The 24,880-nt window shown below is 46.2% G+C and overlaps 1 protein-coding gene across 2 annotated transcripts in view; it reads right to left on the bottom strand.

Moving 5' to 3' along the window:
- The window catches only part of OSR1 (odd-skipped related transcription factor 1), a 26,183-nt gene extending 1,404 nt beyond the window's left edge, over positions 1 to 24,779 (bottom strand). Inside the window, exons 1-3 of one of the 2 annotated variants that reach the window (XM_087716978.1) lie at positions 24,561 to 24,779; positions 6,478 to 6,646; positions 5,360 to 6,040 (exon numbers count right to left, since the gene is read on the bottom strand). In XM_087716978.1, coding sequence (XP_087573104.1) covers positions 5,360 to 6,006 — 647 coding nt within the window. In that variant the 5' untranslated portion in view covers positions 6,007 to 6,040; positions 6,478 to 6,646; positions 24,561 to 24,779. The remainder of the gene's footprint in view (positions 1 to 5,359; positions 6,041 to 6,477; positions 6,647 to 24,560) is intronic. The other variant, XM_087716977.1, reaches the window with a different exon arrangement.
- Positions 24,780 to 24,880: the final 101 nt, after the last annotated feature.

Genomic DNA, 24,880 nt, shown 5'->3' with positions numbered 1-24,880 from the left:
TGATCCTGCTACGACTTACTGTTTAGACCAAAGTTTCTCAACCTAAGCAACTTTAAGGTGTGGGGGCATCACCTCTCAGAATTCCTCAGCCAGTTTAGAAACACTGGTTTAAACAGTGGCACTTTTAGCAATAGCTCTTAGACTTGTATACCACTTCACAGTGCTTTACAGTCTCCTCTAAGTGGTTTACAGAGACAGCCTATTGCCCCCAACAATCTGGGTCCTCATTTTACTGACCTCGGAAGGATGGAAGGCTGAGTCAACCTTGAGCCGGTCAAGATCGAACTCCTGGCAGTGCGTAGAGTCAGCCTGCAATACTGCATTCTAACCACTGCGCCACCACACAATGCATACATGATTATGTCGGTTCACCCACAAATGCGCGAACGACAAAAGCGCGGCTGACTAAACCGCGGTGACAAAAGCGCGCCGACAAAAGCACACCGACGAATGAGCGCTGAAGCGCGCCGACAACAGCGCGCCGACAGAAGCATGCTGTAACCCTAACCCTAAACCTAACCCTAAACCTAACCCTAAACCTAACCCTAAACCTAACCCTAAACCTAACCCTAAACCTAACCCTAAACCTAACCCTAAACCTAACCCTAAACCTAACCCTAAACCTAACCCTAACCCTAACCCTAAACCTAATCCTAAACCTAACCCTAAACCTAACCCTAAACCTAACCCTAAACCTAACCCTAAACCTAACCCTAAACCTAACCCTAACCCTAAACCTAACCCTAAACCTAACCCTAAACCTAACCCTAACCCTAAACCTAACCCTAAACCTAACCCTAACCCTAAACCTAAACCTTACCTTAACTTAAATTGCGCTTCTGTCGGCGCGCTGTTGTCGGTGCGCTTTTGACATCGCGGTTTTAGCGCCGTGGTTTTGTTGGCGCGCTTTTGTCGTTCACGCATTTTTCGGGTCACGGATTATGTCATGATGCAACTGCCATGATTAAGAGCTCGTATCAGGATACCTAACTCAAGGGCATATTGAGTTGCAGCACCTTTTGTGATCATGTCATCATAAGCATCACCATTGGCTCTCCCTGGCCCACTCTGTAAGAACTCAAGCAAGTACTAAAATGGCCATGCAACATTTTTGTTAATATCAGAATGAAGTTCCATCCAAAAATGAACACAAAAAGATATCTTTAGAGCATCTCTTTGAATTGGATAGGACAATACAAAAATCAAAGAACCCACAATCCCCCAAAATAATTGAATTGGAAAGTTTAATATCCAGTTCTATGTTAATACCATCAGTGGAATTTATATAGGGGCTGTGTATTAGTATGTCCTAATGTTTTCAGACAATTCTGAAATCATGTTTTCAACTCCCATTATGTTTAGTAGTGAAAAATGGAAAGGATTAAATTCTAAACACATAGTACTGTCCTCTTTCTATTAGGATTAGCATATCTAGGTTGAAAAAAACCTCAGATAGCAGCAAAAAGTTAAGAATATCTTGGTAGTTTAGAGTTTAGAGTTTTATTTCATTTGTATGCCGCCCTTTTCCCTAAGGGGACTCAGGGCGGCTCACAACTCAAACAAGGGAAGGGGGATACAAACATCTGGTGGTTATCTGGACTTTAGTAGGTTAAACAGAGTAGCCTTAATTTATAACTAGACTTTTGGATACAGAAGAGAAGGATCCAAACATTCAAAGTTTTTTTAGTTGTTTAAAATTTAGTTGTTTAAAAGTAAGGTCTCCAACTTTAATCATAGGAATTTTTTTAACACTTCTGCTATTTTTAAATCTGTGTCTCAGAATTGCTGTTGCCCTGCAGGAAACAATTTAGAAGCCTTTCTTATTTCCCATCTCTAACATTGAAAATAATTCTAAAATTACATTGTCATAGTAGTATGATAATCTATAAATCAAATAACCAAAGGATCCTGATTATTTATAAGTTCCTAATTATTTTTTCTAAATCCTTTAACATTCACTTGGCCTCCCCTATTCAAATATAAGACAGACAGAAATCATCAATTGTTGAAAAAGCCCAGATGTCATAAAACTAGAATGAACAATGAAAAAATAATAATTCACAAAGGAGCTTCACACAATATTACAGGCCTGTGTCCACAACTTTAAAGTGGTTGCAATTGGCTTTTACTACTGGTATAATGGTTTATTTACTGATTTTATTAGCATGCTGAGAATTCTCTATTAGATTTTAATATAGTTTTCATAATCCAATGATACACTTTGAAACTGATTTAAGTGTGTTGAGTAGACATGTATTTATCATACCAGTAAAAATATGGAAATATATACCAAATGAAGAAGCATTACAATAAAATTTAATGTTTTTTTTATCTATTTGTGTACATGTCAACGGCAAGTACCCCAAAAGCTACATAAAGTCTCTCGGGGGGAAATGTTGATTTTGTAATCAGAAATTGTATCCAGTTTTGGCATTAGATTACCAAGCTTAGTGGTTTGAAGCAGAGTGCATTGATTGGATTGTTGGGAACTATTATTTAGAGCAGACCATAAGGTAAAAAATAATTTTAAAAACCTGGGGTGGGGGAGAGAGAGAATAGTGATACACTCTCTAAAAGATAAAGGTTCCTCTTGCACATATGAGCTGGTTGTTCCTGACTCTAGGGGGCAATGGTCATCTTTGTTTCAAAGCCAAAGAACCAGGACTGTCCAAAGATGTCTCTGTGGTCATGTGACTGGCATGACTAAACGCTGAAGGCGCACAGAACACTGTTAACGTCCCACCAAAAATGGTTCCTATTTTTTCTACTTGCATTTTTACATGCTTTTGAACTGCTAGGTTGGCAGAAGCAGGAACAAGTAAAGGGAGCTGACTCCAGTTACACGGCACTAGGGATTTGAACCACTGAACTGCCAACCTTTCTGATCGACAAGCTCAGGGTCTTAGCCACTGAGCCACCGCATCCTACATACTCTCTAAACAAGAGTTTAAATACAAAGCAAACACCTGATCTGCACTGTCTTGAAACCAATATATCTAATCCCGTGATAGCGAACCTATGGCACGCGTGCCACAGGTGGCATGCCGAGCCATTTGTCAGGGCACGCGAGGCGTTGCCCTGTCAGCTGGCCAGTGATCATGGGCGCGCTGGCCAGCTGACTTTGCCCTGCTTTTGAGGCCATTTTTCACCCTCTGGAAGCTTCAAGGAAACCTCCGGAGGGCGAAAAACCGTCCCTATAGGCAAACCGGAAATTCAGGAACGGACTGAAGGTTCCGAAGGATGAAAAACTGCCCTACGGACAAACTAGAAATCACTTCCGGTTTGCTCGTAGGTTCATTTTTTTGCCCTCCAGAGTTTCAGGGAAGCCTCCTGGAGGCCCCTGAAGGGTCCGGAGGGCTAAAACTGGCCCTACGAGGAAACCGGAAGTCCGGTTTGCCCATAGCACTGGTTTTTCACACTCCAGAGCCTTCAGGGAAGTTCCTGAAGCCTCCAGAGGGCCTCTGGGGGGCGGGGGGCTGTTTTTGCCCTCCCCAGGCTCCTATAGAGCCTCCGGAGCCTGGGGAGGGTGAAAAAAGCACGCCAAAAACAGGGGGAAGCACTGGTCATGAACGCATGCGCGCTGGGGTCATGTGCATAGCATTATGGGTGTGGCACACCTGCGCACGACCCACCTGCGCTCCCCCTGCTTTTGGCACGTGAGCCAAATAAGGTTCGCCATAACTGAGCTAATCTTTCTTTCTTTTTTTCCCCCCCTCTGCCTTTAAATCCAAGGATTTAAATGGAACTAAGATTGTAGCTCCGGTAATTAATTAGGTTCTCCTCTTTACATTCTTGGAACTTACCTCTAAGAAACAGGTTTAATATGATACATTCGGAGGGTCTTTATATGAAATATGCAGTTATACTTTGGATTGGTAATTATTTAAGGGAGGACACAGTTAAAAGTATACTCTTTACCTACAGAAGATTCAGTTTTGATTAGCTTTGCCATTGGTATTCATATGGTATCTGTTCTGCCTGGTGTAAGTTACTAGGCATATGTATGCCCAGTTAGTAAATTAAAGTTGGCAGAGATAAATCTCTGAAACCTACGATCCAAACCCCATTCCAGAATGAGAAACCTGCACTCTCCCCGATGTTGCTGAACTTTAGCTGCCTGGACCAATGAGAGTTGTATTTCAGTAAAACCTAGAGAAGCACAGGGTGTTTCTCCCACACAGTAATAAATGCATAATAGGATTTTTACTGATAAAATTGTTTCTTTGTTGTGATTCCAACTTGTTCTTAAAAAAACAAGATCATCTCCATATTTATTCCATAAGTATAAATAGCTGAAAATTCAGTGAGGTTTACTCTGAAATCGTATCCTCCAGATATGTTCAACTACAATCCTTAAAATCCTCAAACAGCATAACATTTTAAAGTAAGCAAGGAGATATCGAGCAGGCATGAGTATGGAGAAAGCTGGCATAGAAGACTGAAATGGTCATCATTTCAGTCATCAAACAGTCATCATCAAACAGTCATCAATGCTCAAATTAAGAAGCATTGGCAATCAACAATGGATTTGGAAAATAAGGGGAAGCACGCAGATTCAATCCCTGGGCACCTTCTCTAAGGAGAATATGGACTTTGGGCTCATGGAGTTAGCAATAGCACTTAGACTTATGTCCCACTTCAGAGTGCTTTACAGCCCTCTCTAAGTGGTTTTACAGAGTCAACCTCTTGCCCCCAACAATCTGGGTCCTCATTTTATTGACATCAGAAGGAGGGAAGGCTGAGTCAACTTTGAGCCAGTGGGAATCGAACTGCCAAAGTGCTGGCAGCTGGCAGTTAGCAGAAGTAGCCTGCAGTACTGCATTCTAACCACTGCACCATGGATACACACCCTTAATGTGAGACACATTACCATTTTCTGCATGATAATAGCAAGTCAGGTGAAATTGGGACATATCAAGTTATCAGTGATGCCACCAGAGAAGGATATGAATGTCCACAGCCTCCACTCAGGAAAATGAGGAGCATCCCGAAGAACCAATCTAGTTGACCCCATTTTGAATTAAATGAAGTAACATTTCCTTCAAGTTGAATGGGAACATAAGTCCATGAAAAGCAGTTTCTAGAACTGCATGGCTGCATCAGTGCCTATGCGAGATATTCATTTTTCTGAGCTTTCAATTAAGAATTGTTGCAAATGTTCAAGTCCTATAGTGTCAGTATAACATTACCTGCAAAAAAAAATGGATATCCATCGCTTAAATGGATATATTCATGGCAGTATGATTTATATTTCCAATACAACCCAAACAAGCAGTATTATGATAACTTTTTCTGAACAATGCACCCTAAAATCCTTTATAATAAACCCGAGTTTCGTTAAATAAACATATTCAGTTACCTGTGATCTCTCAGGTGATCTTGCCTTCTGAAAGCCTTGTGACAAATGTCGCATGTGTACGGCCGCTCGTCTGTATGGGTTCTTTCATGAATCAAAAGGTTGTAGGACTTGGTGAAGTGTCTGCCACAGAATTTGCACACAAACTCCTTCTTGGTTTTGGAGGGTAGCCTCCCACGGGTGGGTTTCTTCTCGGGGGAAAGTTTGGTCACTTCGAGCAATGGGCCCAAGCCTGCAGAAGAGCCTTGGTTGTCTATCTGTCCGAGTTTTGAGTGATCTTCTTGGGTGGCAGCCACAGCAAGGTTTGCAAAATCAAATCTAGGCTTGGCCTTGAGCGGCACGTTTGCAGCTTCGTGCTTGGGATGGATGACGTGTGGGAACAACGGGAAAGCAGGCAACTGGAATCTGGCGTCCACTAAGCTAGCCACACCGGGCACTTTGGAGAAAGACGAGCGGGGCAGATGCATGGCAGGATAGCCCAAAGTCCATTGGTGAAGGTGAACAGCATGGAGGGCACTGAAACCGTAGAGATTGGGCAGGTGTTCTGAAGGCACAGCCGGGAGGCCATTGAAGGCTTGCAGAAAGGAGTAATTGGTCAGCTGCAGGGAAGGGTGGATGGGTACTGGGGCAGGCAAGGTCTTGCTCCCCATAATGGCAGAGAAGTCTGAAAGAGAAGGCAAGTGCCTGCAAGAAAGAAAGGAAGGAAGGAAGGGGAGAAATATAAAATGGGCTCTGTCAATGGGTTCCACCACAAAACCGCGCTCAACTAAACCGCGTCCGACTAAACCGCGTAGCTGACGTCATCAACAGGGCGACAACAGCATGGAGACAGAAGCACGTGGTAAACCCTAAACCTAAAATTAACCCCTAAACCTAAACCTAACCCCCCTAAACCTAATCCTAATCTTAACCCTAAACCTAACCCTTAACCTAACCCTAAACCTAACCCTAAACCTAACCCTTAACCTAATCCTAACCCTTTACCTAACCCTAAACCTAACCCTAAACCTAACCCTTAACCTAATCCTAACCCTTAACCTAACCCTAAACCTAACCCTAACCCTTAACCTAACCCTAACCCTTAACCTAACCCTAAAGCTAACCCTAAAGCTAACCCTTACCTTAAGTTGAATCGGCTTGCTTTCAAAGCGTTATTTAAAGCACCCTTCTTTCTCCGCGCTGGCTGTTGTCGCCCTGTTGATGACGTCAGCAACGCGGTTTAATCGGGTGCGGCTTAGTCAAGCGTGGTTTTGACGGGTCACGCTGTCAATGAAGTGTGGAACAAGGCACCTGTTTAATTTAACATAATTATCCTAAAGAGAAATAAGAGGACTCAAAGACACTGAACCAAGAAGAACAGACATAGCATAATGATAAGAGAATGTGAAGATACTGAATTATAAGGACAGCATCAATTATAAGCTTCAGCATCAGTCTCATTTCACAATGCAACTTCCCTGACTGTTTTTAACAGCTCTGCCTTCACAATAAATACGAAACCGGGTAGCCTAACCACTAGGAAATCTTAAGCCACTATTAGAAATCCTGAAGTGCAACAACAAAGGTTTAAAGGTTTAAAGGTTTAATTTTATTTATATGCCGCCCTATTCCCAGCGGGACTCAGGACGGCGCACAAACCCAAGGGGGAAAGGGAAACACAAAAAACTACAGATACAGGTATTTAAAAACAACCAACAGCCACACAAATCGAGAGGGGAAGGGAACTCATCAACCCCAGGCCTGCCGACACAGCCAGGTTTTAACGGCTTTTCGGAAGGCCTGGAGAGAGGTGAGGGTCCGAATCTCTGCGGGGAGTTCATTCCAAAGGGCCGGAGCTGCCACAGAGAAGGCCCTCCCCTGGGTAGTAGCCAGATGACATTGGCTGGTAGATGGCACCCGGAGGAGGCCAACCCTGTGTGATCTAATGGGTCTTTGGGAGGTAATTGGCAGCAGGTGGTCTCTCAAGTACCCAGGTCCAATACCATGAAGGGCTTTAGACAAAAGCCTCTCTTTTCCTTCTGAGGCCTGGCCATTATCCCAGAGCTGATCTTCTTTCTAATGGCAATGAGGAATAATAAGATTCAGCTACCGCTTCGTCTAGAGCTTCTGTCCACATCATCTTCTTTGCTTCGTACAACAAAACATCACAATGTACAATTCTGGGTGAAACTTTCTGAACTTTGCCCCAGTATGATAGACCTTGGTATCCTGGAGACATCAAGGGAAGGATAGCTACATTATATATCAAACCCTCGTTTTGATTCACTGTGTTATAAAAGGACAAGAAATAGAATGCAATATAGACAGGTTAAGAAGTCCCGACATACAATCCATACTTAAAAACAACTTTAGCTTATTGCTAAAAATGGTACAAAGTTTCCTCCTTCCTTGACCCGACAAACTACTGAAGCTTCTCATAGTTTTTAGGAACTGCTAAAGCTGCATGTTTTTTAAATACAGTGGCTCATGAAAACACAATGCATGGTTCATTGACATGAGGAAGGAGAAGGGAGGAGTAATAGGTAACTTGCTGGTAAGTATGAGTTCCCACTTACAAACAAATCTGAGTTAAAGACAGACTTCGGATCAGAACTCATTCTTAACCCAGGGACTGTTGGGTTGACGAGAAAAGAAATTCACATTATATGTTCCCAGGCAGAGGATAAGGCTTCCAGGGCAGAACCAGAACGACAAAGTTGTCAACTGCTAAAGAAAGACAAAGGTGTGTCAGTACCCTTATTAGTTAACTCCTATTAGTTAACTCTTGTCCCAAAATGTAAGAGTAAGTTTGGTATAGTGGGAAAGGCACTGGGTTAGAAACAGGGCGATTGTGAGTTTTACTTTGGCCTGAGACACAAAGCCAGCTGGGTAGGTGACCTTGAGCAGGTCATTCTCCTTCAAACCCTAGGATGCAAGCAAGGCAAACCACTTCTGAAATCTTGCTAAGAAAATTGCAGGGAGTAATTCAGACAGCTGCCAGGAGTCAACACTGAGGATGTGCATGCACACACACACACACACACACACACACACACACACACACCACATTGTGTTAAACCTGGAGGTTAAGCTTGTTGTACCCCTCACTTTTATAAACTTTGAAAGAAGGAGGAGTGGATGGAAACATACAAGCCGGTGAGGAGATTCTGCCTGAACAGCAGAGATGCAACTTCCAGCTGAAAGCTTCCTTTACTGCCTTTGTCACAACAACTAGGAGGCAGGCATTGAGTTTCATGGAAAAAGCAAAGCACCTTCAGTGGGTCTTTGGCAGAGGTGGGTTCCTACCACTTTGCACCTATTCGGTAGAACCGATTCGTCAAATCTACCGAACCGGTTAGAAGAGGTTCCCCCAGTGGACCCGGAAAGCAGGCCACATCTACAGAAGAGGTTCCAAAAATTTTTGAAACCCACCACTGGTCCTTGGATATGATTATTCTACACTATCATGCTCATATTTATAAAACTCAGTGCCTCTGTGAAAGGTAAGGATGACTACTGCGTTTGTGGTGCAATCAGAACATTCCGGGTGTTGAAGTTGTTTTAACGCAAACCAAAGATGCCTTTTAAAAAACAAGTTTACATCCTATTCTTATGCATGCCAGCGCTGTGTGTGAGGTCATTTAAGGTGGTTCTGACAAGTGTCGTCGGCATCTTCATATCCGGTCATGTGAGCGGCAAGCCACTCCCATCCGGTCACATGGGCGGCAAGCCACTCCCACAAAGGAGGCCACACCCACAGAGTAGGTTCGAACAATTTTTGAAACCCACCACTGGTCTTTGGGATATTTAATAAAAAGCTTACCTTTGGCAAATTTAGACAGGCACACACCTGGTTTGTCAACTCAGGGTGAGCAGACTAGGCACACCCCTTGTCATTTATTTCCTTAGAAAAGGGGGCTGGGTGATGTTCACCTGCGCCCCGGATTTATCTCCCCTAAATTGCATAACAGGAACCTAGCAGCATAACAAAACCAAGACTGCTCCTTTACCCAACAGCACCAGAATAGAGAGTGAAAATGAAGCCACTTTAAAAATAAAAGTGGCTTCATGTGAACCATTAAGTCACTTTATTTTTTCTGCCATTTTTAGGCAATGCAGAGCCTCACAGGTCTTTTTTTCCATTGGCTCTCAGGCCCCCAGACGCACCGAATGAGAATGATCTCACACTTTGAGCAGGTAAGCAAACCTCTTGCATTTTGAACAATGTGGCACAACTCCTGGGCATTCTTTTCTCCCCTTCCCCCAGGAGATCCTCAATCACCCAAGTCATAGTTCTCCCAAAGGTGGTTTTTTTCCCCGAAAAGACAACAGAGCTTTGTCTTTTTCCTTTGAAAACATTTTGTTTCTCATCCTTCAGGAGTGGGCGGCATACAAAACTAATAAACAACAACAACAAGAAGAAGCTTCAAACAGTTAACTGAAGAAGCTTCCTGGATGAGAATAAAAACGTTTTCAAAGGGGGGGGGGAGAGAAATGAAGTCCAGTTGCCTTTCAGTTTTTCTGGAGCCCCACGAAGGCAGGCTGCAATCTGCAGTCATGGAAATCAAGACTGGTGCTCCCCAAACACCTGGATGGCCCTTCACTTTAAGTAGCTTCCTCGTCTCTTTTCTCTCCCTCCCATCACCATATTTCAACTTTCACCTCCAATTTCCTTCAGAAAGGGTTTTCAAAGCGCTGCTTCGTATGCCATGCTGTCATTTCCCTTCTGCTTTCCTCCACTATGGGGTACTAACCAAATCGGTGATATTCCTTTCTGACCTAGTCCGCAATGAAACAAGGCCTTGGAATTTAATGAGATCTATTGCCAGCTGTTTCTGCTATGAGCCACAAATTTAGTCCATAGATAAGGGATTTCTAGTGGGAGAAAATAACACCCAGCCTCTCGCCTTTCCTTTCCTTTCTCACTGCTCATATATCTTCTCTCTTCTTCCTGTCAGTTATGAAAGAAGAGGATCCGGTTAAATCTTGGATGAGATACCACTAGGAGATCCCAAAGATATAACCTTGATTGGGGGGGGGGGGAATCTGGAAAACAACAAAGGCAAATCTTTTACCTGTATGCAAAATCACTGGGGTTGAAGTCTCCAGAAATTGAATCTGAGTTCAGGCTAAATCTTTAGTGGTAGGATGGAAGGGGGGGGGCTTTATTTCAAGCCAAGTTTATCAACCCCATCTCAAATCAGAGGGGGGGAATGGCAAGTCTAAAACTCAGGAGGACTGAGCAAGTTCTGAAGCCTCAAGTTCAGGAAACTACTGTGAATAGAATAGAATAGAATAGAATGGAATGGAATGGAATGGAATGGAATGGAATGGAATGGAATGGAATGGAATGGAATGGAATAGAATAGAATAGAATAGAATAGAATAGAATAGAATAGAATAGAATAGAATTCTTTATTGGCCAAGTGTGGTTGGACACACAAGGAATTTGTCTTTGGTGCATAAAGAAAAATAAAATACATTCCTCAAGAATCTTAAGTTAGAACACTTAGTGATAGTCATAGGTTACTAATAAGCAATCAAATCATACTAGGCAACAAATAAAACAATATAAATTGTAAAGATACAAGCAACATGCTTATAGTCATAAGTGGGAAGAGATAGGTACTAGGAAGGATGTGAAGAATAATAGTAATACAATCATTGGATAGTGTTGTAGGAATTAGTTGTTTAGCAGAGTGATGGCATTCTGGAAAAAAATTCCTCTGGTGTGCAGTGCCCTATAGTGTCGTTTTGAGGGTAGAAGTTGAAACAATTTATGTCCAGGATGTAAGGGGTCTGTAGATATTATCTCAGCCCTCTTTTTGACTTGCGCAATATACAAGTCCTCAATAGAAGGCAAGTTGGTAGCAATTGTTACCAACATCTCGAGAACATCTCAGGAAGCAAAAGGATTGCAACACGTTTGGAGTCAGCCAGTGACAAAACTGGCACCGATTTGAATGACACTAATTTACCATTCCCTTCCAAGGAAATAGGAAAGATAAACGCCAGTCTCCTCCAAAGGCGGAGCCTTCCTTGATGAGATCTTCGCATTCAAGCCGCTAACCAGCAGTTCTGGGAGTCGTAATCCATCAGCCACCTGCAGTTAATTCTAGGCTGAGAATAAAGCGACCAGCCTGGAACCGTCTGTGCTTTCCGGTTAAATAAGCTATGACGGCACAGACACGCGAAGAGGGTTGAACATGGTCTCCCCTTCTTTCTCAAATAACTCCTGGTGGCAAAGAAAGACGGAGAAGCCCGTTCACACGACGGCAAAACCAGCCAAAATGAACACGCTTTAAGGTTGTACCTGGGGGAGGCGGTCCCGTTTGGAAAAGAAATAGCAGAGGTGGGAAATACCGTATTTAACGAAACAAAACAGACCCACAGATCTCCGATTGAACTGAACTTGGGCCTGGTTTGTTTTATCTATCTCTATCTCTATCTCTATCATCTCTATCTATCACTATCACTATCACTATCACTATCACTACATCTCTACATCTACATCTCTCTCTCTCTCTCTCTTTCTCTATCTCTATCTCTACATCTATATCTATATATCATCGATATTGATATCTCTCTCTCTCTATCTATCTATCTATCTATCTATCTCTATCTATCTCTATCTATCTCTATCTCTATATATACATCTATATCTATATATCATCGATATTGATATCTATCTCTCTCTCTCTCTCTCTCTATCTCTATCTCTATCTATCTCTATCTCCATCTCTATCTCTACATCTATATCTATATATCATCGATATTGATATCTATCTATCTATCTATCTATCTATCTATCTATCTATCTATCTATCTCTATATCTACATCTACATCTACATCTACATCTACATCTATATCTATATATCATCGATATTGATATCTATCTATCTATCTATCTATCTATCTATCTATCTCTATCTCTATCTATCTCTATCTCTGTCTCTCTATCTCTCTATCTATCTCTCCATATCTCTCTATCTATCTCTCCATATCTATCTATATCTATCTATATCTATCCATCCACCCACCCACCTACCTACCTACCTACCTACCTACCTACAAATACACACACACACACACACACACACACACACACACACCATTCTTTCGCCTCAGCTAAAACCTTGCCCTTCAATCTCGGCTCGGCACACAGTCAGGATCTTTCCCCGGAGATTGGATCCTTTGCCTGCTACGGAAGACCTTACGGATGACCGCCTGCCGAGGTACAGGACGGTCCTTTGGCACCAAGAGAGCGGCAGCTGCAGCCAGTGAGATTCCGACCTCGCAATTTTGGCAGCGGGTCCCGAGTTCGCTTCTTGAGCTAATAGAGCGAGCTATAAACCGGGGGGATAGGCGTTCGCTTTAGGTAGAAGAAAAACTAAGCGTAGCTTTTCCCTGATAAGGGGCTGAAGGCGACTATCCGTTGGCCTGGAGATAAACTGGATAGCAGGGATTTTCTGGGGAGGGGGAAACTCCTCCCACTTTTTTAGTGTCCCCGTTTTCCCAATGGGGCTTAGGACGTCACATAGGCAGCCAAGAAGCCTCACTCCCATCCTCCCATTTTGCACTCCCACTTCTCTGCCCATCATACAAACCAGAACTAGGCCATGCCCATATCCTACAAGAAATGTCCTCCATTGAATCACGTTTAGCATCCCTCAACCCCACTGAAGCACAATTAAAACCCCTTAACCCCACACGTTTCTTAAGAGGTCCGTAAAGGGGGCGTGCATAAGGGCAGCAGCGTGCCTACCGCCCCCATCCTACTGTCCCCATTGATATGTACTCTTTTCATGTGTCCATGGCCATGTTACACTTATTTATACCCATCTATTTGTACCAATGTCGTGTGATAATGTCCAGGTCTATACACTAATACCTGTTACCTCGCGCATGTGGGCAAAATAAAATAAATAAGAATAAAGTAAAGATACATAGGCAACGTTTCAAAAGGAGAACAAGGAGGCAAGCTTACAAGGATGACTTGAGAGTTATCCCGGGACAGGGTAGGGGTCTCTGTGGCCTCAAGGCTGGCCGAAGCGTTGCCCAGTCCCGAGATAAGGATCGGCCTCAGAGAAAGGTTAGGTTTAGGTTTAGGTTAAGTTTATTTATAGGCCGCCCTTTTCCCTGAGGGGACTCAGGGCGGCTTACAACTTATATAGGAAGGGGAAACATACAAAGACATATAGGACAATACATAATTAAAAGAGTAAAGCAACATTCATTCAACATTCGGGCCGGGATGGAATATAATCTTTACCCCCAGGCCTGACGGGATAGCCAGGTCTTGAGGGCTGTGCGGAAGGTCTGGAGGGTGGTGAGGGTACGAATCTCCACGGGGAGATCGTTCCAAAGGGTCGGAGCTGCAACTGAAAAGGCTCTCCTCCGCGTAGTTGCCAGTCGACACTGACTGGCAGATGGAGCTCGGAGGAGGCCCAATCTATGCGATCTAATGGGTCGTGAGGAGGTAATTGGCAGGAGGCGGTCTCTCAAGTACCTAGATCCACTACCATGAAGGGCTTTATAGGTGGTAAGTAGCACCTTGAAGCGCACCCGGAGATCAACAGGTAGCCAGAGCAGCTCGCGGAGGATAGGTGTTATGTGGGCGAACCGAGGTGCACCCACAATCACTCGCGCGGCCGCATTCTGGAAGAGAGAGAGAGAGAGGGAGGGGGAGAGGGAGGGAGGGGGAGAGGGAGGGAGGGAGGGAGGGAAAGAGAGAGAGAGAGAGAGAGAGAGAGAGAGAGAGAGAGAGAGAGAGAGAGAGAGAGAGAGAGAGAGAGAGAGAGAGAGAGAGAGAGAGAGAGAGAGAGAGAGAGAGAGAGAGAGAGAGAGAGAGAGAGAGAGAGAGAGAGAGAGAGTCGTGAATCCTAGAATTCCATCGCGTTGACCCAGAATAAGCGAATGTGACATTTCGCCAAGATCTGCCTTTTCTAATTGGATAAATTCAGAGTAGCCTTCGATTATAGCACATGAACGCGCATTAGTAAGCCAGATTCCTCCTTCACCACCACCCCCCTCCCGCCTCTGTTAACTATTTGAGAGCCGGATAGTCGTGGGTATTTATCCTCTTTCTCTTCACTTTTCAGAAAGCCATTATGGAATCCTTTCTTTTAAATCTGGCAGGGGATGGGGAAGAGGGGGTGGACAACGACACAGGGTTTGGTGTTTGATCGGATTTCGGGAGCTCAGATCTTAGTAGCCCAGGAAGCAGGCGAGCAACCGATAGTCCAAAAAAAAAACCCTACATTGCTTTTAAGAATGGCCTACTGGTGCAAGCATTTAGGAATATACAGCAGCAAACGGTTATTTGGGAATTCGCAGCCAAGGTGGTGCAGTGGTTAAATGCAGCACTGCAGGCTACTGCTAGATCAGCAGTTCAGCGGTTCAAATCTCACCGGCTCAGGGTTGACTCAGCCTTCCATCCTTCCGAGGTGGGTAAAATGAGGACCCAGATTGTTGGGGGCAATATGCTGACTCTCTGTAAACCGCTTAGAGAGGGCTGAAAGCCCTATGAAGCGGTATATAAGTCTACTGCTATTGCTATTGCTATTTATTTGGTTCGAGAGCAAACACTATTTAGGCTCCAAGAAATTATCCGTGGACTACTTAAGATTTCGTGTGGCAACTAGAATCGCAGCAATGGGCGATTTTTCGTCCGAACGCGTGATGCTTAGGCGAATCCGGAAAGTGTTAATTCCAAAGAAAAAGAAAAGTCAGCCAAAATAAAACAAAACAAAATAAAAACCAGACGCCGCTCCTCTTTACTTCAATCGTCCCTGAATCAAACTCTATATCGCATAGTTGTTTACCCGCCCAATTCCCTTTCCTTAAGAGTCGTTAGGTTATTTAAACACGTGTATAAACCTTTGGCTCCTTTCAAAAAGGAATTCAGATCGCCGCTCCATTTAATGAAGTGACCAATCCCGGTGAAATTTTGTTTCGGAGGGGGGGAGAAAGCCCCTCAATAACGCGCTACACTTACAGTCAGATTAACCCGACGTTGGGACAACTTTATTTCCAACTGACAAGGTGCTTACGGAAGTACGCTCGACTTCGGGAAACGGAGGAACCGATCTCGGGATTCCATCCGATTTTAATCCCAGGGTTCCGAGTTTGAAACCTGCTTTTAAAACGCGAAGAGGCGCAGGAGGAGAAATTAGAGAAATTCCTTTCAACCGATTTTTTTAAGCCGAAAGGGAAAGGAAGTTCCGGTGTGGCAAGAAAGCTTTTGGGTGCTATAAAAGCAGTTTAGTTGAAAGAAAAGAAAAGAAAGGAAAAGAAAGGAAAAGAAAGAAGGAAGAAAGGAAAGAAGGAAGGAAAGAAGGAAAGAAGGAAAGAAGGAAAGAAGGAAGGAAAGAAGGAAAGAAGGAAAGAAGGAAAGAAGGAAAGAAGGAAAGAAGGATGGGTGAGAAAGAGTTTGTTCGGGCCATGGCTACAGATTTGCTGACTGGGATCCAAATCGGTAGATTTCTCTTTCTCTGTTATACCCCGAGGTAGAAACAGCGTCAGGGACTCTGTTAGGACATCAAAGCCAGGGGGGGGCAATCAACACTCGTTCCCCCATCCCCGCACTTTTCTGACACAGAGCCAGCTGTTGGTTTTATTTCAGTGTCACCTACACCTTTAAATGCTGTTTCATGTCGCCAACAGATCTTTATCAGCAAGATATTTGCTTCTCCTTTTTTTTTTAAGGAAACGAATCTGGGGGTTTGCAGCCCCTTACTATTCCCATTACGCTCAAAGGCAAAAAAGCAAAATCCTCTCAAAAAAAATAAAATAAACACACGGGTCGCTAAAAAAATCATCCAAAAAACCCAACCCTGAGCAGACTATTTGATCGATTTGTTGAATAAATGAATGAATGAATGAATAAACAAACAAACAAACAAACAAATAAAATAAAGGAATAAACCGGGAACATACAGACTGCAGGCTACTCTAGAGTAACCAAGCCAACAAAATTGAAAATAGGAGTAAAAGGAAAGTTAAGATTGTGTCCCCTCTCCTAAATATTCTTAATATTAGGAAGGGCCATTAAACAGTCATTGAAGACATCCACCCTGACTTAATTTCGCCCCATTTGAACTCTGCAAAATCTACCTTAGTGTAAAAGTTTACATTCTTGCTGGAAATTTTGCACCGAAATGTTTTTGCACACTACTGTATCAAAGGTACAGCTTCGCCGTTGTACCAATCTCTCACTCTGATTACATCTCTATAGCCATAATTTGCTTAGCCAAGACTCCCTTGCCTCGGGATTACCCCACCCAACACCCCCCCCTTCCTTCACTGTCCAGTTTTAAGATTGCGATCAGTTATCCCAAATTGATTGTACTGTATTTTCTATGCGACCCATTCAAAGGGAAGATAATTAGTTTTGGGAGACTGCCTGAAGATAATTCCCATCAGTGTCACCTGGATGGCCAATTCTGAGGCATACTGGGAGTTATCCTTCAATGCCATCTGAAGTGCCCGTTCCCAGAAATTGGGATACAGAAGATTGAGGGAGTCGAATCACTTTTTACACTTTATTCCTAAAAAACGAACTGCCTGGATTGGTGGATATTTAGACGGAAAATGTAATTTCACTACTAAGTTTGATGGGTGATTTTTAGACCACTTACACTCTGGTTTTGATCAGGCTTCTAAGATGTGGTGGAAATCCACCTACACAGTACCATTCTGACCCAGAATGACCCATTCACTGTCAATCCAAAACATTGATGTAATTGAATAAGCCATGGTTAAACTTCATAATTGAATAAGCCATGGTTAAACTTCATAATGGATACATAATGGATACATAAATCCATAATGGACCGCCTGGCCAACACAGCTACACTCTGATCAACTTACTTGATAATATTGTTATGAAGACAGTTTGGTGAGAATGAATATTTCTTTAATATATTTCCCACATTTCTGCCAAAAAAAAAGGGTATAAGTCTCTCACACTGAAGAACAGAGGTCTCTATATGAATTACACAATAGGATGTTGTGTAGATCAATGTTAGGTTACAGCCTATTTGCATCTTTGTCCTAGGCACGCTTAAGCATACCTTAAGCACTTTCTGGAACAGACACTGCCAAGAAAGGGCTTGTCTGCATTTGGAGCTTAGCCCAGATAAGTTGCAGTTGGTTACAGCTGTATTGTAACATCTGGGCTGCAAGCATCTGGAAAGGGAGCGATTTCTTTCTCCCTTCTCGCGTTGCCATTTTTGCCAAGGTTAAGTCCCACCACTTTGAGGAAAGCACAAACACTGCTGGGACAACTGAAGACTTTTTTTTCCCGTGGGGGTGGGATGAGTGGGGAAAGATAGCTATCTACTTTCCGGATGCGCTGAATCCTGCCCAAATCTGTAGCTTTCACTTTTAAATTCAAACAGGCCTCAAGTTCCTTTTTGGTTGAGAAGATGGAGAGGAAGCATTGAGAGGGAGCTTGAGCGAATTAACTCAGCAAGTTGGTCCCTCCTTCCACAGTTCTGGTTGGCCCCGTGGATGCAATTCTATTACCGTTCTGTCCCACTGACCCATTATGCTAGGCAGATTTTCCACAATATTGCCCACAAGCTTGGAAAATGCTTGGAGGAAATGGATGTGGCTGGCACATAGGCACCCCTCCTGGGAGCTACAAGCTGGTCCCCCCCCCCCCCGCCCCTGCAGAATAGCTACCCTTCCGCCTGTTGGGCTGGAAAACATTCTCCAAAAGTCATCCTTCTTCCTTCTGGTTTTGCTTTAAGGGAATGGGCTTAGCAGACTGACTGCATTCCCATGACATGCCATATCCATGGTTAACTGACCCATAAAGGTTTGCTCAATTAACCCAATTTTCTGGAAGGACAGCCTGAATCATAAACTCATCACATGAGCTGGGTTGGCACAACAGGCCGAGCTGCAATGGAACCGGCTAATTTGTGCCTTCCTTGTATTGTCAACCACGGACATGCAAACCTGCTCTGGGGAAAAAATAAACACGGGCTAGCAAAATTCCAGAGTATCGGGTGGCAGCGCCAGAAATTTTTAAAAATAATTAGGGAAGTGGAGATTGGTGGCCCTTCAAATATCGCTGAACTGCAACTCCCAGCAAAAGGGGGTGCTGGGAGTTACGAAGAACAGGGGCTCCCCTGGCGCCCACCGCGTCACTCCCAATTCCCCTAAGCATTCTTATCTCAGTTAGACAGTGGTTTAGAATAAGGCCATGCACGCTTGCTAAGTGATGCGCTCTGGATGCTCCCGCACCTTTCAGCCAGTGGGCGTTTACGTTCTCTGTGCCCGAAGTAGATTCATACAGCATGCTAAGCAGCTCAAACTCACAGTAAATCAGACCACGACTTCGGGACGAAGCTCTGTTCTCCGGTCACTGAGCTAGTCCGCCAGGGAAGAATTCCCGAAGCAGCCTTTTACTCAGTGGTGAAATTCAAATTTTTTTATTACCGGTTCTGTGGGCGTGGCTTGGTAGGCGTGGCAGGGGAAAGAGTACTGCAAAATCCCCGTTCCCTCCCCACTCTGGGGCCAGCCAGAGGTGGTGTTTGCCGGTTCACCGAACTACTCAAAATTTCCCCTATTGGTTCTCCAGAAGTGGTCAGAACCTGCTGAATTTCACCCCTGGTTTTACTCCTTCTCTGGGGAGACACCTGGGGAGTTAAGCTGCCCGCAAAAAGCACTGGGGCAGAAAATAAAAGGGGTCCTCCTCCAGGACAGAAAGGGAGGTGTCTTCAGAATGTAAGGAATTTGGGAGAAACGAAGGAAGAACCCACCAAGCCCTTCTGGCCTGCTCTTCTATCAGGGATGGAAGGGTTTTCTTATTTTAATCTCCTGATATTAACTTTTTTCTGTAAGCCTCCCGGAGTCCTACGGGATTGGGCGGCATATAAATCTATTAAAAGTTAAAAGTTAATCTATTAAGAGTTAAAGGGATCCGCTTCCCCATCGCAGCCTCCGCGATCTGTCTCCAAGGTCTGCGGGTAAAACAGGCCGGTCGTTGAAGGGGGAACCCCTTCAGGAAAATGATACTCCGCGTCTCCTAATAATCCCCTCTCCCGCCCGATGGGGGGGGGTCCTTCTTTTCCTATTCCCCTCTGCAAGAGCGAGTTTCGGCTGCTGCTACTGCAGGATGGGGATCTGATTTTTTTCTCTCTACGGTTCCAACGATCCACGCGCATTCTGGGTTCCCGAGGTGGGAACGGCCAAGCAGGCCTTCGCCGATGCAAACCTGGACCCACGGAGAAACCTCGAACAAATCCTCCTTAGTCTCAACCGGTTCCACCTGAACAGAATAGATTTGCTGATCCGGTCCATTGAGAGAGAAGCGACAGCGCGTACAGCGCGTTCCCCTGGAGGCGAAAGGGGTGGGAAACAGTAGAAAGACCCCTCCCCACTTCGCGCATCTATCTCCATTTGGCGCTCGAGGCATACGCGATTCAAATGTTGGGAAGGGGAGAGGGGCAAGTGACTTTATCCATTCGCCGAAACACTTTCGCTATGTGGGTAGCCAGAATAAGGCCACGTTTCCCCTCCCCCCAAAAAAAATTAAAGTGAGGGCGGGAGAATAGGATTTAGGATTTATTTCATTTATATGCCGCCCTTTTCCCCAAAGGGGAATCAGGGCGGCTCACAACTCAGTCAAGGGAAGGGAGGTACAAACAGGGGATAAAAGACAAACAAACAATACACAATTTAAAAACACACAACAACCATACCATTCGAGAAGGGGGGGGGGCAGAAGCTCTTTAGCCCCAGGCCTGCCGGAATAGCCAGGTTTTGAGGGCTTTGCGGAAGGCCTGGAGGGTGGTGAGGGTTCGAATCTCCACGGGGAGTTCGTTCCAGAGGGTCGGAGCAGCCACAGAGAAGGCTCTCCTCCGGGTAGTCGCCAGTCGGCATTGGCCGGCGGATGGAATTCGGAGGAGGCCTAATCTGTGGGACCTAATCGGTCTAGTGGAGGTGGTTGGCAGAATACTGCAGACCCCCCGCCCCAAAAAAAATCCTAGGGAAGTGTGGGATCACACCCAGCTCCATACTTACCTGCCAGTAAAAATAAGGCCAGGGATTTACCGTTAAGCTCCAGGCAAGTAATTTTGGTTGTACCCGCGTTGATTCGATCGCCACTTTGTTGGCGCCACGCTCCGGCAGCAGACCGAGGCAGCGACCGATGGTTTATTCGCCTTGTCAGATAATGACAACTGCGGGCGTTTAAGTTGCTACCCGAGGTTTTCCCTTCCTTGTGGGCATCCGCCAGCTTCAACAGCAGATGTAAGCTCCCCGGGGCTGGGTCTCCGCCCCTTTTAAGCAACCTGCGCGGATCCACTGCGGGTTCCGAAGAGCCGCAGCTCCTCTGTGCTTGGCTCCCTGCCTTTCCAGCGGGGCTGACTGAACAAGCAGCAGCGGGGGGTGGGGTTTTTTTTTGGGGGGGGGAGGGTGTCTCACGGGCTTCGGGCTGCCCAGAAGGAAATCGAGCCGAGCCCCTAACCTGCCTTTGGGAAGCCAAACAGGAAAGGGAATCGGCGTGGCCGGCCCGCCGGCGTTCCAACCCGTAGCGAGCGCCTTTTGCGAGGAAGGGAAAGAAGTGGATCACTTCAAAGGAAGACAGGGATGACTCTAATTGAGCGTGGAGGAGTTAATTGAGCGGCCGGAGCAACGGCTGGAAGGAGTCCAACGGCTCCGCAGTCTCACCTTTCCGGAGCTCAGCCGGGAAGGGGCAAGGGCTGGCTGGCTGGCTCCCTCCGTCGAGTCGGATAAAGCCTTCAGCGCGCGTCCAGTCCGACAGCGCCCTCACCTCGCCCTCAGCTCCCCGGTGCAAACTGCCGGGCCCCAACCCTCCCAATTCGTTGTTGGAAGGTCGCTCCCGAACAAGTAGCTGCGAAACGAGGGGGAGGGCGCGCTCTTTCCCTCCTAGACATCACAAACACGCGGAGAGAAAGTTTATCCTCCACGCGGGAAATAGGCAAGGGCCTCGAAAATCTGAAGGCCTCCTTTTGGAGGAGTCGCCAATTGGGAGAGGAGGCGAAAGCCAAGAGAAAGGAAGAGCCATTCGAAACCTGACCAGGACACACGTGTCTACGCCTGTGGGGGTGGGGGCTGCGTAAAAGAGAGGGGGAGGGAGGGAGGGAGAGAAAATAAGTGAGCAAGAAATATAAGTTTTCCCAAAGCGGAGGAACATCCATTTTCATTTTTTTTTAAAAAAAAAACAGCCGAAATGGAAATTACTTTAAGTGAGGGGAACTTGGACCTAGAAATGGTGGGTGTAATTACTAAGCGGGCAGCGCCACTTATAAAAGTAGCCCATACACACACACACACCCCTGTGTTTAAGTTCCTAAAAGTTTTCGTTGATCGACCTGATTTTGCTGACTTTCTCTCCAAAGCAGCGAAAAATGCACCTCTCTTCAAAGTAAACGAGTGGGGGGTAACGAATTGAACCTCATCTTCAGAGAAGCCCCATTCCTGAACAGGGGGTTGCGGTTTTGTTTCGTTTTTCTTTCGTTCCCCTGGGGCAAAGAAAGTTGAGAGAGTGAGCGGGGGAGAGAGCGCTTCTTTTCTCCGTTCGCCTGTTTGCTAAAAAAAATAAAAATAAAAACCTCCTGGAGTTTTCCTGAAAGCCGTTTTTTTTTTTTTTTTTGCAAGCAGCTTTTGCAGCAGCTGAGAAATGGGAGCCGAGGAGAAGAAGCCCAAATTTCAGACCAGTTTAGATCTACCTGTGAGTAAACCTGGTGAGGAGGAGACGATGTGGGAATCTCGCTCCGCATCTCGAAAATGCCACTTATCTGAGAAAGGCTACCAGACGGAACCCGTCGGCAGCATCTCCCGACCTTTTTCCCATTTGAGAAGAGGTGCGCTGTCTCAGTGCCTACACACACACACAAAAACACACACACAAAAACACACACACACACACACTCCCTCTCGCCCTCTCTCTCTCCCTCTCTCTCTCTGCAGTCTACCCGAAACCTGCTCCCATTTCCTCCGAAAGGAAAGGGCACTGACCTTAGTCTCCAAGGCGAACCAAGCTGCTCTCCAAAAGCCCCCGGGAAGGCAACGGGCAGCGCGATGGGTTCCGACCACAAGGCCCGTAGCCTGGCTTCCCCTAAGCGCAATTTTGGGGGGAATTTTGCGAAGAGACCAAGGAAAGGCAGCAAAATTAAGCCAGTCAACCTCCGCAAAGTCTTTATTTCCACCTTTCGACTCGAAACACCCGGATCCCGTTCGTTCGTTCGTCGGAATCGAGGTGGGGCAGTCGAATTTACACACGGTTAGAAATCCAAAGGGCCAATTTGCTTTTATTCATCTTACACGCGCGGTGGACTATATTTCGTCGATGAAATCATAAGTTTTTCATCAACAGCCTCGCAACCTCCCCCTTCTGCTTATTCAGAGGGTCACTTTTATAGGCCTTGGCCTCGGAGAGGTTCGGGGTAAAAGCAACTTTGGAAGAAACGGTCGGACAATTGGAAGCGTCGCTGCACAAGGGCATTTCTGATCGAGAGGGCGGTAACGGACGGAGCCATCGGAGGGAAAAATAGTTCAAAACCGAAGGAAGGGAAATCGCAGAGCCAACGTGCGGGGGCTGCCCGCCCATCTTTTTCCTAATGTGCCCACGCGAGTTTTCATTCCCCCCGCGAAGCCACAGACACATTCTGGCCCGTTTGAAAGAGTCCTCGCCCGTATTACAATCTTCATTTGCAAACCGAGACCGAGCCGTAACCGTTTCCAAACTAAGGGAGACGCAGAAGAGCACGAGAAGCGACAGGGCGAAGATTTAAGGCGTACCGGGGATGCACCTGCTTTGGATTCGGTCCCACGAAGGGCACAGGTACCTGTCGGAGTAGCCCAAAGTCAAGTCGGAAGCCTCCCATAGGCGAGCTGACCGGTTTTTAAGCGTGGTACCGGCTAAACGGAAGGCCTAGCTTTTCAGCTCCGCAGATCTGACATTCCGACATCTCTGATTCGTTCAGGCCTAGCAAAATCAAGCCTTTGCTAGGTAGGCTGGAGAGCAATCATCATCATCATCATCATCATCATCATCATCATCATCATCACCACCACCACCGGGCAGAAAAACAATCTTATAAATACCAGAACTCGAGCCCTCTTGGTGGGTGAGACCCACTGTGGAGAAGTTAAACCAAGCACTGGCCTTCTTATTGCAAAGAAATTCTCAATAGACTCCCGGCCATCTCACCGGAAAAAAAGATCAAGGTGGGTTTAAAATTTAGGACGGTCTAAATAAGCGTGCCGAAACCGGAGCAATTCCCACCTTAACCTTTTGCAAACCCAGATCCGCGAATAACAAACACACCACGCCAGCCCTCTGGCCCGTAACCCCGTTTGGTTTACACTGGGAAGTCCCCTCGCAGATATTTCGAAAGTTATCTCGCTCTCAGATTTTTAGGGTCCGGCCTCCTCCTGCTTCACCCCCCTCTCCTAGACAACCGGACAGAATGTGGGGTGCCTGGCTAGAAAATCGCCCATCCCATTTGGCCAGGGAAGGAAGGAAGGAATGGTCAGCCTTCTCCCTGCTGGGCATTCAAAGCAACTCGAAAGAACCCGGGAAAAGTCTTTTGCGTTCTCCTTCTGGGGCGCCTTCAACAAACACCAGGCGGCACATTTCGGGAGCAAAAACCGCCTGGCTGCGAGCGACTCTAGTTCTGCCAACCAGGAAAACCACCCAGAGAGGCCGAAGCATGCGAGATTAATCTCAAGGGACGAGCTTCTGGCAACCGGGCGCCTTCCAAAGAGAGCGCCGGGCTTGGATCAGCGCTCACTCGTTGCGCCTTTCCCACCCCTTCTCCCCTGCTGGAGAACTGCAAAGGCCAAGCCTAACGCACTCAGCGGTACTTTCCCTGCAAGTTTCCCTTGGGGGGGGGTCATTCCTTCTCTCCATCCCTCCCCCCCATCCCCGCCATTTTTGGAGAGCAAACCCCATTGATCTCAAGGATGAGAAGGGCTCGGGAGGAGAACGCGGAACCGAAAGCCGGAGCAGGAGAAAGGGCTGTATGGGACGCCTGCTGCCTCGGTGGCCGCTCAACTGGGGCGCCGCCGCCGTTCTCCCAAGCAGCAAGATCAGAGCATCCCGACCACGGGATCGCGGAGGGGAGACTCAACCCGCAAAGCGGCCGGTTAGAGATGCGCTGCGCTCAATTCCCCAGTAGATGGGCCGGAGGGGATGGGGTGGGGTGCGTGGGAGAGGATGTGGTCGTCTGGATGTATATTTACCTAATCTTGATCTTTGATCCCCGGGTCCGCAGACAGTGCAAAGATCTTCCTGGAACTCAACTGTGGAGCTGCCCCGCTTGGGCAGAAGATCCCAGGGCCAGGCGGGCGGGAAGGAAGGGAGGGAGGGAGAAAGGGTCGGGACCAGGTACCGAAGAGGTCGCTGTCCCCCCCGCCAGGACCAGGCGAAGCGAGGCGAGAGAGAAGACGCCTCTGAGCACGCGAGCGCCGACTGAGCAGGTCCCTTCCCTCGGCCGCCTCCTTATTTCAATCCCCTGCCTGCCGGACTCCCTCCCTCTTCCTCCTCCCCCCCCCCATCCCGC

This window comes from Thamnophis sirtalis, unplaced genomic scaffold, assembly GCF_051295495.1.
Source record: "Thamnophis sirtalis isolate CommonGarterSnake01/CBP01778 unplaced genomic scaffold, rThaSir2_p1.2 scaffold_5, whole genome shotgun sequence".
Taxonomy (NCBI): domain Eukaryota; kingdom Metazoa; phylum Chordata; class Lepidosauria; order Squamata; family Natricidae; genus Thamnophis; species Thamnophis sirtalis.
The sequence above is the reverse complement of the archived record's forward strand: the minus strand, read 5'-3'. Positions and strand labels throughout refer to the sequence as shown.